This window comes from Peromyscus maniculatus, chromosome 2, assembly GCF_049852395.1.
Source record: "Peromyscus maniculatus bairdii isolate BWxNUB_F1_BW_parent chromosome 2, HU_Pman_BW_mat_3.1, whole genome shotgun sequence".
NCBI classification, from domain to species: Eukaryota; Metazoa; Chordata; class Mammalia; order Rodentia; family Cricetidae; genus Peromyscus; species Peromyscus maniculatus.
The window spans coordinates 156,578,358-156,595,657 of NC_134853.1; the positions used below are offsets into that span (position 1 = coordinate 156,578,358).

General features: G+C 53.5%; 1 protein-coding gene across 3 annotated transcripts in view; it reads left to right on the forward strand.

Annotated features, from left to right (window-relative positions):
* Positions 1–17,300, forward strand: part of Ece1 (endothelin converting enzyme 1) — a 102,104-nt gene that overhangs the window by 68,142 nt on the left and 16,662 nt on the right. For all 3 annotated transcript variants that reach the window (XM_006980869.4, XM_076565452.1, XM_006980868.4), the window contains exons 5-9: positions 5,518–5,639; positions 7,621–7,767; positions 8,454–8,519; positions 9,993–10,184; positions 16,927–17,069. In XM_006980869.4, the coding sequence (XP_006980931.1) occupies positions 5,518–5,639; positions 7,621–7,767; positions 8,454–8,519; positions 9,993–10,184; positions 16,927–17,069 (670 nt within the window). The remainder of the gene's footprint in view (positions 1–5,517; positions 5,640–7,620; positions 7,768–8,453; positions 8,520–9,992; positions 10,185–16,926; positions 17,070–17,300) is intronic.

Here is a 17,300-nt window from a genome sequence, read left to right on the forward strand (position 1 = left end):
CCTTTCCTCTCTTACATCCCTGATGCCAGCCGCTCTGAGAACACAGAACATTCCAGTCTCATGAAATGAGGGCATGTTGGTGACTTGGCACGAAGTATATCATCCCATATCATCTCATTTTCATTTTGATTATGCTTTCCCAATATTTACTGTCTCACCCGGCTTCCTCTTCCTGTCCTCCGTTTGCCTTGCCAAGGCTTCCCCTGGTGTGGTGTCTGCAGCAGTCGGCACACTTTCGTTGTGGAACGGCTGTGGTGGATTTGATGATTCAGGCAGGGAGGTGGTTGCAGGGCTTCTCCTGGGTGGGGGTGGAGGGACCGTCTTCTGGCCTGGCTTTTCAGCATACTGACTGGCAAGCAGGAACAAGAAGACAGGGGGACCGGAGGGCCAGTCCTGGCCTCAGTCACTTGCTTATGTGACCAATCACTTGCCTGTAAATTGGGTATGATCCAAATAAGAGCGGCTTGTGGGGAGTGTTATGACAAGTTGAACACCTGGCCACACCCATGTGCAGCAGTCCGCTTTCTCAGGGAGGCTTAAGAACCTGGGTTCAAATGCCAGCAGGTTCATTAATCAGTCGGTTGGCCTTTGTCATGAGGCTCCTTCACCTTCCTGGCCCCGTTTTCCTTCTCGTTGGCTGATAACACCACATCCAACCCTCTGTGTCCTGTGATGATGAGACACAGGCCTGCCCCCGGCCTGCACTCGGCACCAGGAAGTATCAATGGTATTGTCACAAAGAGCTGGCCTCCTCTTTATCAGCCTCTTCTCCCCTCTTGGATGCAGCTTTTGAGGCCTGGAGCTGTCTGACTGAGTCTGTGGTTTTATCTTAAATAAACACTGGCCTTGCCCTGATGGAGACTCCAGGCCCCACATGCTTCTGCCCAGACAATGCGGTGGCAGCCCGGGAGACCGTGGGATTCTCAGGCACCCTGTTCCTGCAGCCCATCTCCATCCCTGCCTGCCTGCCTGGCTGGGCGTTCGCTTCCTCACCCCAGCAGTGATGTGAGAAAGGGATCCAAGAAAAACTCCCAGAGGAAAACGAGGGCCGATTAAACAGTGTGCTGTCTTTCCTCTCGGGGACTTTGGGGAAGTGACTGTCGAAGTTTCTGGAACATGGGGTCCCTGGAAGGAAGTAACTAGGCAATGGGCAACTCTGTTGTCTGGTCCCATGCTGCCAAACGATGTCCACGCCCCGGAGTCCTGGAGGTCTCCTTTTCTCCCCCATTCTTTCCTGGCTTTTACATTCCACTCAGTTGTAGCGGCTGCTGAAGAAGCCAAGCCCAGAGCTCAGCTCTCTTTCTTTCACATCCCAAGTGCTTCCCACCTCTTCTCTGCCACCCCCGGGCCCAAGACCCATCCTTGTTCACCCGGTCTATTGAAGTGACGTCATGCAGCCATCGCTGGTGTTCTCCCACAGGTGTGTGCATGGATGTGAGTGTGCACTCGGAGGCCAAGGACGAGTGTTTCCCTCCGTGGCTCTCTACCTTTTATTTACTTATTTTGACAGGATCTCTCACTGAGCCTGGAGCTCTCAGGTTCAGCTAGGTTGTGTGGCCAGTGAGCTTCAGGGATCTACCTGTCTCCATGCCCCCACCCCTGCCCTCTGACCTAGGGGTTGCAAGCGTGTGCAGCCGTAACCGGCTCTTATGTGGGTGCTGGGAATCTGAATTCGGGTCTTAGGCGCTTTCCCGACTGAGCCAATTCCCCGGCTCTGTATGGCTAGCTCGGTTCAGTTCCGGTCCCTCCGGAGCTTGCTCGGTAGTGGGTGCTCCCGAATGAGGAGCGAGGAAGAGACCAGTGTGTCTCAGGTTGTCCCTGAGCTTCTGCCCCAACCAGGTCAGCATGGGTGCCCAGGTGAGATACACCTGGCAGAGATATGAATGCCCATCCCCCACTCTACCCACACATCCTGCCTACCTTCCTCTGTTTATAGCTCTGTCACAGGCCTTATTGTAGGGGATGGGAGGCCCCTTGGAGTCAGTACAGGGCACACCCAGACACCAAGTTCTCAGCACACAGGAGATTTACTACCCAGGAGGGGCAAGCTGGGGTGTGGTAGGGACTGCCTCTGTATCAAAGGCAGGCAGCATGGAGCAGCAGCAGATATTTTTTTGTTTGTTTTGTTTCTTTGCAGGGGTGGATTTTAAGGAGGAAAGGGGGAGTCTGTGCTAGGGTGAGTTGGTAAGTCCTGATTGGACAGGTCAGCCAGTGTAGCCAAATAATGAAGTTTGATTGTTGGATCTTGGTGTTTAGTCTCGGGAAGGAGTCAGTGGCCAAATAAGGGACTGGACCTTGGGGGCTCGCTTTAGGCGTGTAATCTAACGGTTTAGTAAGGGGGAGGGAAGGGGGATGGGCCTTGTTGCTATGCTCGGGCGGGTTAGAGAGTCCTTCACTGACCTCCTTCCTCCCCCAGAGATGATGCTCCGCCTTATTCTCCATGAACACCGAGCTCTGCTCCTGTACCACGCGTGGCCGAGGGCCTGGTCCTAGGGACGTGAAGTTGACTGAGATACAGGACGTGAGGCAGAGGCAGGCCAGACGCAGCCCTTGCTCACGATTCCTTCAGCCTGAAGCTGGAGCAGGGCTCCCTCTTCCATCCTCCTGGGCTCCCTGCAGCTTCCCTTCCCATGCTCTCTCTCCCAGGATGCAGTCAGGGGCTCTCATCACTGCTTGGCGGCTGCCCCCTCGCCCATGCACCCCTTACATCTGGCCCAGCCACTGCCCACCGTGGGAACTGAACGATGAGCCGTGGGAGAGCCACGAGCACGGCCACAGAAACTGAACTCGGTCAGGGAAGCCCCACAGGGAAGGTGAAAGGGTGCCCATTCATGAAGCAAGTGTCCTCTCGCCCTCCAGATGCCAGGGAAAGGGGAGCCGGTGGCCTCCAGCTGGAACTCAGAACACACTGTGATGAGCACAGCCAGGCTGTCCCTGGGGAGCCTGTCTTTAGGTCCCTTATCTCCGTGGCCTTGGGGCCCTGGGGAAAGCAGATGCCAGGCTCATTTTTGAGCACAGAGTTCTGCCTCTGATGCTGGCCCTGGCCTCTTAGGGTCATGGCCAGAGCCAGGTGTGGATGGTGACAGAAAGCTTCTGGGGCCTGGCCAGCACCTGGTGCTTCTGCTTTCCCTTCTGAGAGCTGAGCTGGTGGGAATGTTGCCATGGAGATGAGGCCCTGGGGTGTGGGGCACTCCCCCTTCCCATCCCTGCTCTCCTGTTCCCAGCCTCCCTCTACTAGAGGCCTCATCCCATCACCCCCTTGGGGCCTGCTGGTCAGTGACAGCTTTGGTGCCATTTCTGATGAGGATGGGGAATGAGACTCTGGAGATGATAGATGCAGCTGCTGATTAAGACATCCCAGGAGGGACTGGAGAGATGACTCAGCGGTTAAGAGCACTGGCTGCTCTTCCAGAGGACCCAGGTTCAATTCCCAGCGCCCCCATATGGCAGCTCACAACTGTCTATAACTCCAGTTCCAGGGGATCTGACACCCTCACACAGACAGACATGCATACAGACAAACTACCAATGCACATAAATTTAAAAAAAAAAAAAAGGCTTCCCAGGAATGGCATCACCTTCCTGTGACGTGGGCTGTCTCTCTTCCACAGACTTACTCCTTTGTCCTCCTCTCCTCGGTCCTCTGCTGTCTTGCCCTTCCCCCACCCTGTGAACCCCTTTGAATCTTCAAGACTCAGCTCACACAGAACATCGTCTGGCGCTGGGGCTGCACCTTCCTGGGTAGACTGCCTAGCATTGCCCAGCATTGCCGGGCCCCGGGTGTGACATCAGCACTGGGTAAACTGAGCGTGGTGGCACCTGACGTAATCTCGGCTTGAAGCCAGAGCTGTCGTGTTCTTCAAAGTACTCTGTCCCCTGCAGGCTTTTCTCTCATCCCGTCCATATCATGAGCTCTCTGGAGTCAGAGAGCAGGTCCCATGTCTGTCTGCAAAACTTCATGCTCAACCTGGTGTCCAGTATCCAGGCCATGCCCAGTGTGCGGAAGGCCTAGAGTGAGGCTTCAGATCAGCGAGCCTCTGAGAAGACCTGGGAGTGGAGCCTGGCTTCCACAGGGTTTTGTGCAGAAGCCCCATGGAGCAGAGGTTACATGGTGTGTGGCCCAGAGTGAACCTCTGGTGTCTACCTGGTGAATGGAGGCACAGGGTCCCACCAGAGCCTGCTTCATAGAAGAGATCTTGAAAGGAAGCAAAGGAAAAGGCTTCAGGATCAGAAACTAGAGGAAAAATTGCCCCAGCATGGCAGAGTTGCCCACTCTGAAGCTGGACTCATGTATGTGTTTGTATGCCTGTGTGCATGCATGTGTGTGCGCATGCTCAATTGCTCAGATACAGGGACTCTAGTGCACAGTAGGCTCCTTGAGGGCCTGAGAAGCATGAAGTGGTGTGACTACCCTGGGAGCCACAGGAACCTTCCAGGCCACACATGTGCAGGCATGTGGCCTTTAGCAGGTGGCAGGTAGTATAGGAGCTGAGGAGGGGGAGGAGGGGGAGGGAGTCTCCTGGGTGCTCGGGAAACACTAAGCCCACCCTGTCCCCCAGTAGGATGAGTTACAACTTGAGCCTGGGCCACCAGATTGGAATGTGGGAAACAAGGCTTTGAGGCCTCTGTAAGCCTGGCAAACATATCTAGCCCTCACAGGAGGAAGCAGGAAGTCAGTCCCTAATGAATGAAGCCTTTCAAGCCTTATCCAATTCCTGCCTTTCTCCCAGACAAGGTCATCTGGGATCTGAAAACCATGGCAGGGTGCCCACCTTGCAGGCAGGGATTCAGGGCCCTGTGCTGGCTGGTAGGGAAACCTACCATCCTGTTGGGTGGACACATGTCTTAGTTAGGGTTACTATTGCTGTGATGAAACACTATGATCAAAAGCGAGTTGGGAGGAGAGTTTATTTGACTTACATATCCACATCATAGCCCATCATTGAAGGAGTCAGGACAGGAACTCAAACAGGGCCAGAACCTGCAGGCAGGAGCTGATGCAGAGGCCATGGAGGGGTGCCGCTTACAGGTTTGCTCATCATGGCCTGCTCACCCTGCTTTTTTATAGAACCCAGGACCACCTGCCTAGGGATGGCACCACCTACAATGTGCTAGGCCCCTCCCCCATCGGTCACTAATTAAGAAAATACAGATTTGACTACAGCCTGATATTATAGAGGCATTTTCTTAATTAGTGTCCCCTCCTCTCAGATGACTTAAGCTTATGTCAAGTTGACACAGAATTATCCAACACAGCACATATTGCCATACCCGAGACACATCTGTAAGGCCACTGCAGAGAGGAGGAACATGGGACACACTTGTGATAACAGCTAAGATTCCAGAGTACCCCTAGTCTTGTCCACTCTGCCCAGAGGCCCTTATATACACCCCAGGACAAGGCTTCTCCTCCACAGACAGTAATTACCATGGTGCTTTTGTACAGCCTGGAGTGCTGAGGATTTGGGAAGGACTCACCCAGTTGGGACACAACTCTGTTATTTCTTGACATTCTAGAAAATTCCACGGCCAGCGTGAGTGAGGCAGAGAGGAAGGCCCAAGTGTACTACCGTGCGTGTATGAACGAAACTAGGATTGAGGAGCTTCGGGCCAAGCCCCTGATGGAGCTGATTGAGAAGGTGGGTGCTCAGGTGGATGTCCACTGCTTCCCTCTGCTCAGCCTCCCGCAAGGCCCTCTGGCTTCCGCCCCAGCTCTCAGCCACCTCACACCTCCAGCTACCACACCCAGCCGGAGCTCGGTGCCCATCAGTCTGTTGTGGGTGTTGGGGCTGCCTGAGCATGTATGTGCATGGCTCCGTGTGGGTGGATCTGTCTGTGTGGAGGGTATGGGGTGCTTCAGCTTCGGGGGGAGATGAATGTGTGTGTCTAGGTAGAGGCGAGGACTGTATTGGTGTTAAAATCTTCCTCTCTGTTGCTGTTCTGGTTCTGTGTATGTGATGTAAAGGGGTGTGTTGTTCCAGCAGCACCCTAGACTTTTGGGTCAGAAATAGCTCTCTGCAGGAGGAGGACCCTGCGATTACTACTGACTTGTTCATCCGTTTCTTCTTTGCTTTGTTGGCTTTTTTGGGTTTTTGTTGTTGTTGTTTTTATTTTTTAGAGACAGAGTCAAATAGCCTCAGGCTTGCTATGTAGCCAAGGATGCCCTTGAACTTCTGATCTTGCTGCCTTGACCTCCTGAGGGCTGAGATTACAGGCGTGTGCCACCATGCCTGGTTTTGTGCAATGCTAGAGACTGAACCGAGGGCCTTGTGCATGTGAGATGTGCACCCTGCCAGCTGAGCTCCATCCCTGGCCTCCTGCCCCAACCAGTCCGTCCTGACCATATTTGCAGTCTTGGGTGGCCTCTGAGTGGGGCTGCCCGAGGCTAGCCTTGCTTCCCAGTCCAGGCAGAGGTGGCTGGGAATGTTTTCTAGTCACCCCTCCTCCCTCATGGGCTTTGCCTCTCAGCTCACCTTGGGGAAGGTCTTGCATTGGGGTTGGTGACCCTGGGACAGTATCTGTCCATCCTCTCTTGCACAGGTCCCATGGGCCAGCATGTGCCAAGCTAGGGGGGGCCAAGGGCAGAGTGTGTGTGTGTGTGTGTGTGTGTGTGTGTGTGTGTGTGTGCATGTATATTTATTTGGGCACATGGAGGCCAGAGGAGGGCATCAGGTGTCCTGCTTTGTCCTTCTCTTCCTTGTCCCCTGAGATAGGGTCTCCTCACTGAACATGGGGATAGCCAGCAAGTCCCTGCAGTCCACCCTTTTTGTTGTTGTTGTTTTGTTTTCCGAGACAGGGTTTCTCTGTGTAGTTTTTGGTACCTGTCCTGGATCTCGCTCTGTAGACCAGGCTGGCCTCAAACTCATAGAGATCCTCCTGCCTCTGCCTCCCAAGCACTAGGATTAAAGGTGTGCGCCACCACCGCCCAGCTGATCCTCCCATTCTTACGGCACTGGGGTCATTAGGCCTGCAAGATGCTGCACCCAGCTTTTATTGTGAGTGCTTGGAATTTCAGCGTGGTTTCCATGCTTGTGGAGCAAGCACTCATTACCAGTTTGCAGGACAAGACGACTGTGACTTCTCAGTCTTTTCCCCATAAACACCTCTGGAGTTATGTTTGAATGTCACTGTGTCCGTGTGACTCAGGAAACCCACCTCCATCACAGCCATGTGGGAGCAACAGACATGTGTGCTCTTAGCACACTTAAGGACAAGTTGGCCAGGTGTGTTGGCACACACTTTTAATCCCAGCTCTCTGGAAGCAGAGGCAGGGGGTCTCTGTGAGTTCGAGGCCAGCCTGGTCTACAGAGTGAGTTCCAGGATAGCCAGGGCTACATGGTGAGACCCTGTCTGTCTAGAGAATCTAAAAACAACAAAATAAAAACCCAAGATGAATGATGCCCTAAGTACACAAAAATGCACAGAAACCCTCAGTGACCATCACCCTGTTCGTCTGCTTAGGAGGGCAGAGAACGGACTGCCCCAGAGTCACAGAACATGAGGCTCTGTGATGTGCATAGTGTTCTCACACCAGCTCACCACAGGCACACACCCGTGCACACATGCACAGGCACACACCCGTGCACACACGCACCACCCCGTCTGCTCTCTCCCCCACAGCTTGGAGGCTGGAATATCACAGGACCCTGGGCCAAGGACAACTTCCAGGACACGCTGCAGGTGGTCACAGCCCACTACCGCACCTCCCCCTTCTTCTCCGTCTATGTCAGCGCCGACTCCAAGAACTCCAACAGCAATGTGATCCAGGTGGGCTGAGCCTAGGAGATGACATTAGCTCCTGGACGCGACCGGTGACACCCTCTGCTCCCCGTCCTCAGCCCCTGGCCTTTGTGTCCATCTCTCTGTGCTTTCACCTGGCCCATCCATACCACTCACTTGCTGTGTGATCTTAGGCAAGTGGCTCAGCTTCTCTGAACTATACTTTCCCTGTCAACCAAATGCACTATAATAACTCCTACCTGAGATGAGGTTTGCCGAGATGGGACCAGAAGCCATGGCAGCTCTCTAGAATGCTCCTCTCCTCCCTGTCCAACTCTCAGATGGTCCTTTACCACCATTGTCCCCACAAGGTACCATTCCAGTTCTGCAGGGTAGCAGCCATGTCCCCTATTTTCTATAAGGAGGATCCAAAGGATCAGAAAGGTTTAGTAACTTCGCCATGCTCACACAGCTTGGGGTGGCTTGAACCACATGGACAATGTTGGTGAAATAGAGTGTTTTGCCTAGGCCCAGGGTTGTTTAAATAGGTTTGTCTAGCCCTTCAGAAGAACCCAAGTCCCTGCAGATTGGTGGGCATGGACCTGTCCCACCCCTGGTCGCTGGGTGGATGTATCAGTGATGGCTATCAGCTTCCTTCTGTTCCTGCTGGGACCTGCTCCAGGGAAGGTGGTAGCCAAGCAGGGGCCTCCCTCTCACCCTGCATCTCTCTGCAGGTGGACCAGTCCGGCCTCGGCTTGCCCTCTAGGGACTATTACCTGAACAAGACGGAAAATGAGAAGGTGAGCTTGCCCAGCCTGCCCCCCTCTGCCGCCCAGCCTGCCCCCCTCTGCCGCCCAGCCTGCCCCCCTCTGCACACCCCACACAACTGGACTTCTACAGAGGACTCAGTTTCCTGAAGGTTGACAAGCAGCCCTCGGGGTGGTCCCCAAACTTCCAGTCAGGCGTTGCAGGCACTGGGACATCATTTATCCCTTCTCTAAAGAAGGCGGTGGTGACAGCCGCCACCATCTGTCGGCATGAGGCCTTTTGTGGCATCACCGCCGTTAAGTTGATGGGACTTTTACCTTGCCTCTAACTCAGGGACACCCAGGGACTGCTCACGGTCACAGTAAGGGTGAGGTCGGTTTGCACACCCAGAGCCAGCTCCTCCAGAACCTTCTGTGCCTGTGATGCCCTCAGGGAGACCTGGCCTGAGGCTCACACCCACAGGTTCTTCCATTTTCTCACTGTGCCTACTCAGTGCCCGATGCTGGGGGGATGGTCCCCAGGGACCTCGAGGTCTAGGAGAGGTGAACCTCGCTTGACTGATCACCCAGCGAGAGACACAGCCTCACACTGTTAGCGGAGAGGCAGCTGAAGAAATGTAAGGCGGGGCACTTGACTCAGATCAAGGGACACACAGTGGCAGGTGGCTCAGAGCAGGCGCGTTAAAGGGATAAAAATTGGGCCCGTGAGATGGTTTAGCAGGCAGAGAGGCTTGCCACACAAACCTGGCAAATGAGTTTGATCTCCAGAACTCACACAAAGGTGGGAAGGGAGAACTGAGTCCAAGAGGCTGTCCTCGGACCTCCACACACACAACACAGTGCATACAATCTCCAACTCTCTCTCTCTCTCTCTTTCTCTCTCTCTCTCTCTCTCTCTCTCTCTCTCTCTCTCTCTCTCTCTCTCTCTCTCTTTCACACACACACACACACACACACACACACACACACACACACACACACACAATGTAAAAAAAAACAAACAAAACTAAAAATGTAAAAGATAGAAGATTGACTCTGGAATGGACCTAGAGAGAGGTCCAGGGCAGCAGTGCACTGCCCCCCGCCCCATCCCCCCTGCCCCCCGCCCCGGAACCTGTAGAAGCACTTCAGCTCTATCCTGAGGCCTGTGGGGAGCCAGTGAACAGACACAGCATCAAAGTCATTCTTGAAGCTGTTTCAGAAGCTGGGCTTGGTGGCACATGCCTGTAATCCCAGCATTTGGGAGACTGAGGCAGGAGGATTGCCATGAGTTCCAGGCCAGTCTGGGCTACAGAGTAAAACCTTGTCTCAAAAATAGAAAACCAAGCCAGGCGTACACCTTTAGGGAAGGAGAGGCAGGTGGGTCTGTGTGAGTTCAAGGCCAGCCTGGTCTACATAGTGAGTTCCTGGGCTTTATGTGCTGGGCTATAGTCTGTCCTGCTGTCCTCTAGCTCAGAAGACAGCAGGTGGCTGCCGCCAACAGTTTTGGGGTGCTGGGTCCCACAGGTGCTGACTGGATACCTGAACTACATGGTCCAGCTGGGGAAGCTGCTGGGTGGTGGGGATGAGGACTCCATCAGGCCCCAGATGCAGCAGATCCTGGACTTTGAGACAGCGCTAGCCAATATCACCATCCCCCAGGAGAAGCGCCGTGATGAGGAGCTCATCTACCACAAAGTGACGGCTGCCGAGCTGCAGGTAAGTTGGAGGGTACCCATGCATCAGGGCCGGGGCTTCAGTGGAGGCCCTGGGGACCTGTGCTTCAGACCCACCTTACCTGTCCTTGAAGCGACCTGATCTGCTCAGGGAAGGAACCTGACCCAGTACAGACCACGAGGACAGGAAGGGATGCCAAAGCGAGGCTGCTTTCTGAGATGTTTCCCTGGAGACCGTGGTAGTGTTTCCATCCTTTCATGTACTGTGTGTCCCGTGCTTGGTGATGGAGTACCTCAGAGTTGTGGGATATAGTGTTTCCCTTTTCTTTTTTTAATGAAAAACTCCTACAAAGCTTATTTCACTTCATTGTTTTGAGATAGGGTATTATGTATCACAGGCTGGCTTTGAACTCACTAGGTAGCCAAGGATAACCTTGAACTTCAGATCCTCCTGCCTCTGCCTCTAAGGGCTAGAATTAAAGGTGTGTACCACTATGTCACTAGTTTGTTTTGTTTTTTTGAGACAGAGTTTCTCTGTGTAGCCCTGGCTGTCCCGGAACTTGTTCTGTAGACCAGGGTGGCCTCAAACTCAGAGATCTATCTATCTACCTGCTGCCTCCAGCCCTTTCTGAGCTGGGCAGCCAAGAGACATGGTTAGGGCCCAGAGGCTCCTGTGGAAGAGTTGGATGGACCCAGGCTTGGCTGTGACACATCCTTGAGTTTTAACTGCCAGTTGGACCTCTCCTTTCTCTGGTGTGACCAGAACTGGAGGCCTGCTGTGGCAGCTTTTGTCGGTCCAGTCTTAGGCTGCCCCCTGGTGGCTGCTTGGGCCTCAGGGTTCCTCAGCGGTGGCCCGCTGGTTCCTCCTTTGTGGTCTGTCCTGCTATCCAGCCTTGTAGGCCCTAAGGGGAGAGGGACTTCTATCAGGTGACATTGTTGACTGAGCCTTGCTCTTGCCCCAAGAAGGACACGTGTCTGTTTCATGAAACCCGAGTTTCACCACCATGTTCCAGGGTCCTGCCATCTGACCAGCCAGCTTTTGTCTGTCTGTCTCTTCCCTCAGAAGGTACACTACATCTTACCCTCGTTTCTTCCTTCAGGTGCATATGAGCTTGCTCCCCTCTGCCCCCTCAGCTAGCCCTGCCCACCAGGAAACAGTCTGTGTATTTCTGCTAAGGGCTTTGGGGGAAGAGAAGCTGGCCCTGATCTGGGCAGGGAAGGGTAGGGACTCAAGTTTAATGATTGGCACACTTAAACCAGGCCGTAAGAGTCCCAGGAGGAGCCAGAGCCCACTCAGGCCTCCTGCAGCTGCCAGCTGCCTTCAGATTCCCAGGGGAAGTGGCGCTGAGCGGGTTGTTATGGAGACAGGTAGTCTGTGTCGGGCACCATCTGGCACTGTTTTCCGCTCTGAGGCTAAAAGGTTGAGGGAGATGTTGTTTGCTTGGCATAATTTGGTGTACTCTAGCCCTGCAGGTCTTACCCTGGGGGCCTCACAGTAGTCTGATGCTGAAATTGATGCCCGGGATGGTATAGGGCACAGCAGCCCAGAGAAATACTGTGTTCAGTCAGTGGTCACTGGAGTCTGGACCCCACCTCCCCTCTCCCTTACCTTTGAGCTATTCTTCCACAGAATAAAGGAAAAGAAAGATAATTGGTTCTGCCTAGCCTGCTCCTCAATGCCCAGGTGGGATGGTTCCTTCAGAGGCAGCAGCCTACAAGCGCTAGCCTGGGCTTGGGGTCAGAACATGGCACTGCCCTTCTCCATCTCAAGCTGTGTTATCCAAGGCAAGTCACATGACTCAACAACCCCTTGAGCCTCAGTCTCCTTCCTGGTAAAGTAGCACATGGCCCATTCTCTGAGCCCTGCCCTGGGTCGGAACACAAAGGTAAATGGCGCACAGCCCCTGCCTGCCCAAGGGACAGCACTTTTCCACTCTAGCTCCCGGGGTCTTTGGAGGACCAGGGAATGTTAGCCGGGGGGCTGGGATTGGACAGATGTGCAGGTACAGGAAGATACCTCTAATCTTGGGGAAGCCCTGCACCCCGTGAGACTGGAATAAGGCAGAGAGGAGGACGCACAGGAGAGCTGAAGACTAGTTTTCTTTCCGAACTCTGGGTAAATAAAGGCACCACCAGCTCCATGATGTGGTTCTCGGCTAGCCCTGCTGCTGTACCAGATGGCTTCAGGCTAGCCTGGAGTAGAGGCTGAATTCAGAGCCGTGAATCCCAAGCATCCTGTTGTCTCTCCAGACACTTCCGTTCTTTTGTAGGAGCTTCTGTACCAAAGGCTGTTGGAGGCTAGGCTTCCTCCTCTGTCCTCCCCGCTGGGGGAGGAGTCCGAAACCATCAGTTCTCTTTGTTTCTGTTTCATTTCCAGTGTTGGGAACCGAACCTGCGCATCTAGGCAACTGTTCTACCCCTGAGCCACATCCCAGTCTTAGCTTGTTTTTTTTTTTTTTTTTTTTTTGGTTTTTCGAGACAGGGTTTCTCTGTGTAGCTTTGCGCCTTTCCTGGAGCTCACTTGGTAGCCCAGGCTGGCCTCGAACTCACAGAGATCCGCCTGCCTCTGCCTCCCGAGTGCTGGGATTAAAGGCGTGCGCCACCAACGCCCGGCTGTTTTTTTGTTTTTTTAAGAGATTTATTTTTATTATTTTTAATGTGTCTGTATATGTGTAAGTCCCCATGTAGGGACACAGGAGTGCACATGCCCACAGAGTCCAGAAGAGGGTGTTGGACCCTCTAGAGATGGAGTTATGGACAGTTGTTAGCCACCTAACCTGGGTGCTATGAGCTGAACTTGGGTCTTCTACAAAAGCAGTGTGTGCTGTTACCCACTGAGACATCAGTCCAGACATACATATGTGTGTGTGTGTGTGTGTGTGTGTGTGTGTGTGTGTTATGTATATATATGTTATGTAATTTGAGGCCAGCCTATGTGCTGTTGCACTACAAACCTACAAACCTGGAACTTGCTATGTAGACCAGGCTGACCTTAAACTCACAGATATCACCTCTTTCTGCCTCCCACATGCCACCATACCCAGCTATACCATGTATTTTAACCAAATTCACCCTCTCTTCTACCTAATTCCTCCCAGATCCCACCCACACCCACTCCCAACTTCATGTCCTCTTTGGTTTTTTTAAATAATCTACCAAGTCCAATGTGTGCTGCCCCTGTACTCGTGGGTGTGGAGGGCCATCCACTGTAGCCTGGTCAACCCACCAAGGATCATGTCCTTAAAGAAAGCTGACTCCCTTTTCCAGGAGACACCAACTGTCAGTAGCTCCTCAGCTGGGGGTGGGAGCTTGGGAGACCCTCTCACTCCATGCCGGAATGCTGACTGGCTTGATCTTGTGCAGACAGCCACAGCTTCTGTGAGTTCCTGAGTGTCCTATCATGTCCCAGAAGACAACACTGCTTTGCCCCTGCACAAGATCAAGCCATAAATGACATGTCCATATCACACCCCAGCGTTGGCAACTTTGAGACAGGGTCTTCTATAGTACAGGCGGGCCTCAAACTCGTGATCCTCCTGTCTCTGCCTCCCCGGCACAAGAACTGTAGATGTGTGCCACTCTGCTGGTCTCTCGGCTTCCCAAGCCTCTTTGGTTGGTACTCAGCAGAGCTCCTTGGCTTCAAGTGTGGAAAATAGAGCTCATCGGCGTCCTCAGGGGGACTGAGTCACAGCAGAACATCCCAGTTGACTAAAACAGCCATCTCCAGGGAAACATGTTAAGTTGAGAATCACTGAAACTGTCGAGGCTAGAAAATTGAAAATCCTAGTGTTCATACACGGCTCCTTACTTCAGAGCCAGGGTACTTCCCGGTGGGAACATCTGCTCGCCCTACAGGGACAGGTTGTGTAGAGTCCATGGTGATTTTCACCGATCTAGATCTCTGTCAGAGAGTTCCACTGACACGTGGTTCTCACAAATTACGTGAGCAGTGACATTTGTAAATGTATCCATTTCCCCCCCCCCTCCCCGGGGTCTTTGCCAGAGGATCCTGCTGTCAGGTGGGTGAGTCTGAGCCCTATTTGAAGAACTCACGAGGGCACCTCTCAACCTCCTCAGAGCCAGAGGATCTGCCAGGAGGAGGGTAAAGAGGACAGGCCAGGGGACACGGATGCTTGGTACAGGGCAAGCCATTTCCAGAGGACGAGGGGGTTGTCTCCGTGTGAGCGAAAGGCTGCGATGTGGCTCAGCATCCCTGAGCTGCTTCCTGCTGGGGACTTCATCAGCCCTGCTCACTCCCAGCTCGCATCTCTTTTGCAGCAGGGATGCATTGTGGCACACTGGCTCCCTGCCCACCATGCTGTTCAGTCTCCAGCCAGGTACAGTCAGCCTTGGTGGGAACGCTCGCCATCCCTGGCTCCAATCAACCCCTTGCTGGGAGCTGGCTAGGAGCTTTAGCCCGCTCACCAATGCCTCTGGGAGCTAGGCACAGCCTCAGCTTCACGTCTGTCCTTCCAGCTCTCTGTACTGCAGTGGCTGAAATGCCCTTTGGAGCCCAGAAGCAGTGTCCGAGGGGTGTAGCCCACGTGCTTAGTGCGTGGGAGACCAAGTTCAATGCCCAACACCGCCAACAAGCAAATAAACCCAGCGGTGACTGAACCTGCTTTGCAGACCTATACCGGCTCTCGCTGACACGAGACCTTAGGAAAGTCACGGTTCCCCATGCACAATCACCTGCTAAGTGGAGGGACTTAGGGCTGACCTCCACTCTCCCTGAGGGCAGGCTGTGCGCTACTCTGATCGTACAGATGAACTTCGTGGCATTACCTGATTTTTTTCCCACGTGAGGGGCTTTTACAGCGTAGGTATCATTCGCTGCTTTATTTGCCAGACATTTTCTACTTCCTCAAGGGAAAGCAGAACAGAATTTGAAATTCCTCGGGGCCAGGGCTGCTCGGGACAGAACTTGAACAATGATCAGAACGGCTGCCATTGATGGCTGGCTTGCTGAGAGCCAGGTGCCCATGATGCATTGCTGCAGATGGTCATGTATGCTGAAGCACACTCCCCGTAGCCCTGAGAGACCTCACGTTCTGAAAAGTGGCACACTAAAAATAACCGGACATGTGGGTGGCGCGGAACTGGGGCTGACTGCTCCAAAGTTGTGCAACCTGCTGGGGACGCTGTGCTAAATGAATGAAATCAGCCAGCTCCCCAAGGGCAGACTTCGGGGGCTGGGGGCTGGGGGGCCGCTCAGTGGAAGAGCATTGCGTGTGCAAAGCCCTGGGTTCTAGCATCAGAAGAAACAAATACAAGGACAGAGACTGTCTTTGTGACCTTACTTATCTGAGGTTCTTGGTGTAGACTGCATAGGGACAGGAAATAGAGAGGATGGGTTCCACCTTCTGGGCATGCGGGAAGCTGGGAGTAGAATTCTTCACCCTGGCTAGCTGCTGGGAACTTGAGCCTGGGTGGGGGAGGGGTGGTGGTGGCCAAACAGTGAGTGGCCAATGCCACTCAGCTGGACTCAGTCGTGCTTAAGATGAGCCTGGCATGATGGTGCAGTCCCACAGAAGGAGGCAGAGGCAGGAGTAAGTTCAAGGCCAACCTGGTCTACATATTGATACTTTGTTGGGGAAGGGGGAGGGTTTGAGATGATGATACAGGGCTGGTGAGATGGCTCAGCAGGTGAGGGATGCATGTGCCAAGCTGACGACCTGAGCTGGATCCGTGGATCCGTGGGTCCCACGCAGTGGAAGGAGAGAACTGGCGCCCTCGAGTGGTCCTCTCAACTCCACATGCATACTGTGGTGGACACACACACACAAATTCATAAATGAGTTTGAAAATGGGGATAGCCAGACATGGCAATGCATGCCTTCAACCCCAGCAAGCCATATGAGGTTCTTGTTACTTTTTTAGGTGGAGCTACAACAAAATTAGGGAAGTCAGAGAGGTAGCTGCCTTCATCCACCAAGCCCCACGTATATGGCACGTACGTTGGAGAAGATTCATACATATTACTCCAGATGGCCCTGGCAGGTCCTCATGAGGACCCAAAGGGAAGGCAAAATTATTGCCACCCTTTGTGTGTGTGTGTGTGGAAGGGGGGTTGATACAGGGTTTCTCTGTGTAGCCCTGGCTGTTCTGGAACTCATTGTGTAGACCAAGCTGGCCTTGAACTCACAGAGATCTGTCTGCTGGGATTAAAGACGTGTGCCACCACTGCCCAGCTATCTTCATTTTTAAAAATAATTATTTTGAGACAGAGTCTCACCATGTAGCCCTGATTGGCCTGGAACTTGCTTTGTAGACCAGGCTGGCCCCAAATTCACAGAGATCTCTCTGCATCCGCCTCCTCAGTGCTGGCTTCAGCTGCCCCAGCCTTCAAAGGAGGTCTCTTTTTTTATTTTAATTTTATTTTTATTCATATGTATGTGTGTTTTGTTAGGTATGTGCATGTGTGTGTGGATACCTGCAGATGCCAAAGGAAAGTGTTGGATCTCCTGGGACCCGAGTTACAGGTGGTTGTGAGCCTCCTACATGGGTGCTGGGAACCAAACAGGCTTGGTTCTGGCAGACCAGAGCAATAGCACTATTAAACACCAGGTCGCTTTGCCAGCCCCTCAGATGGGGTCTTGTCGCCTGGCTCCTTAGACTGCCTTAGACAGAAACTGGCCAGCCAGCCCTGGCTCTGCCCTGGCACACAGCATCCTACTCTGCCCTTAGTCAGGACACAATGATGCCTTCTTCTGAGGAATGGCCTAGAGACCTGGGCTGAGGGGGATGTGGCCCGGCCACACTCATACTGCCCTCTTCCTTTGCAGACCTTGGCACCTGCCATCAACTGGTTGCCCTTTCTCAACACCATCTTTTACCCGGTGGAGATCAATGAGTCTGAGCCCATCGTGGTCTATGACAAGGAGTACCTGGGACAAGTCTCCACCCTCATCAACAACACCGATAAATGGTAAGGGTGACGCACTGGGACTAAGGGGACAAGATTGTCTGGGACGGCTCCTCGGCTGGCCGCCCTGCCCTCCGGCGTGATGAGGACTCAGAAAAGGGGCCCCAAGTGGGCTTCTGTGGGAAGTTCCTGGTTATGACTTCGGGTTCGAATCCCAGCTCCTCCTCTCACAGCTTTGTAGCTTCGGGTCAAGTTTCATCTTTCCCCCATCCCTCTCCTACCTGTATAGTCGGG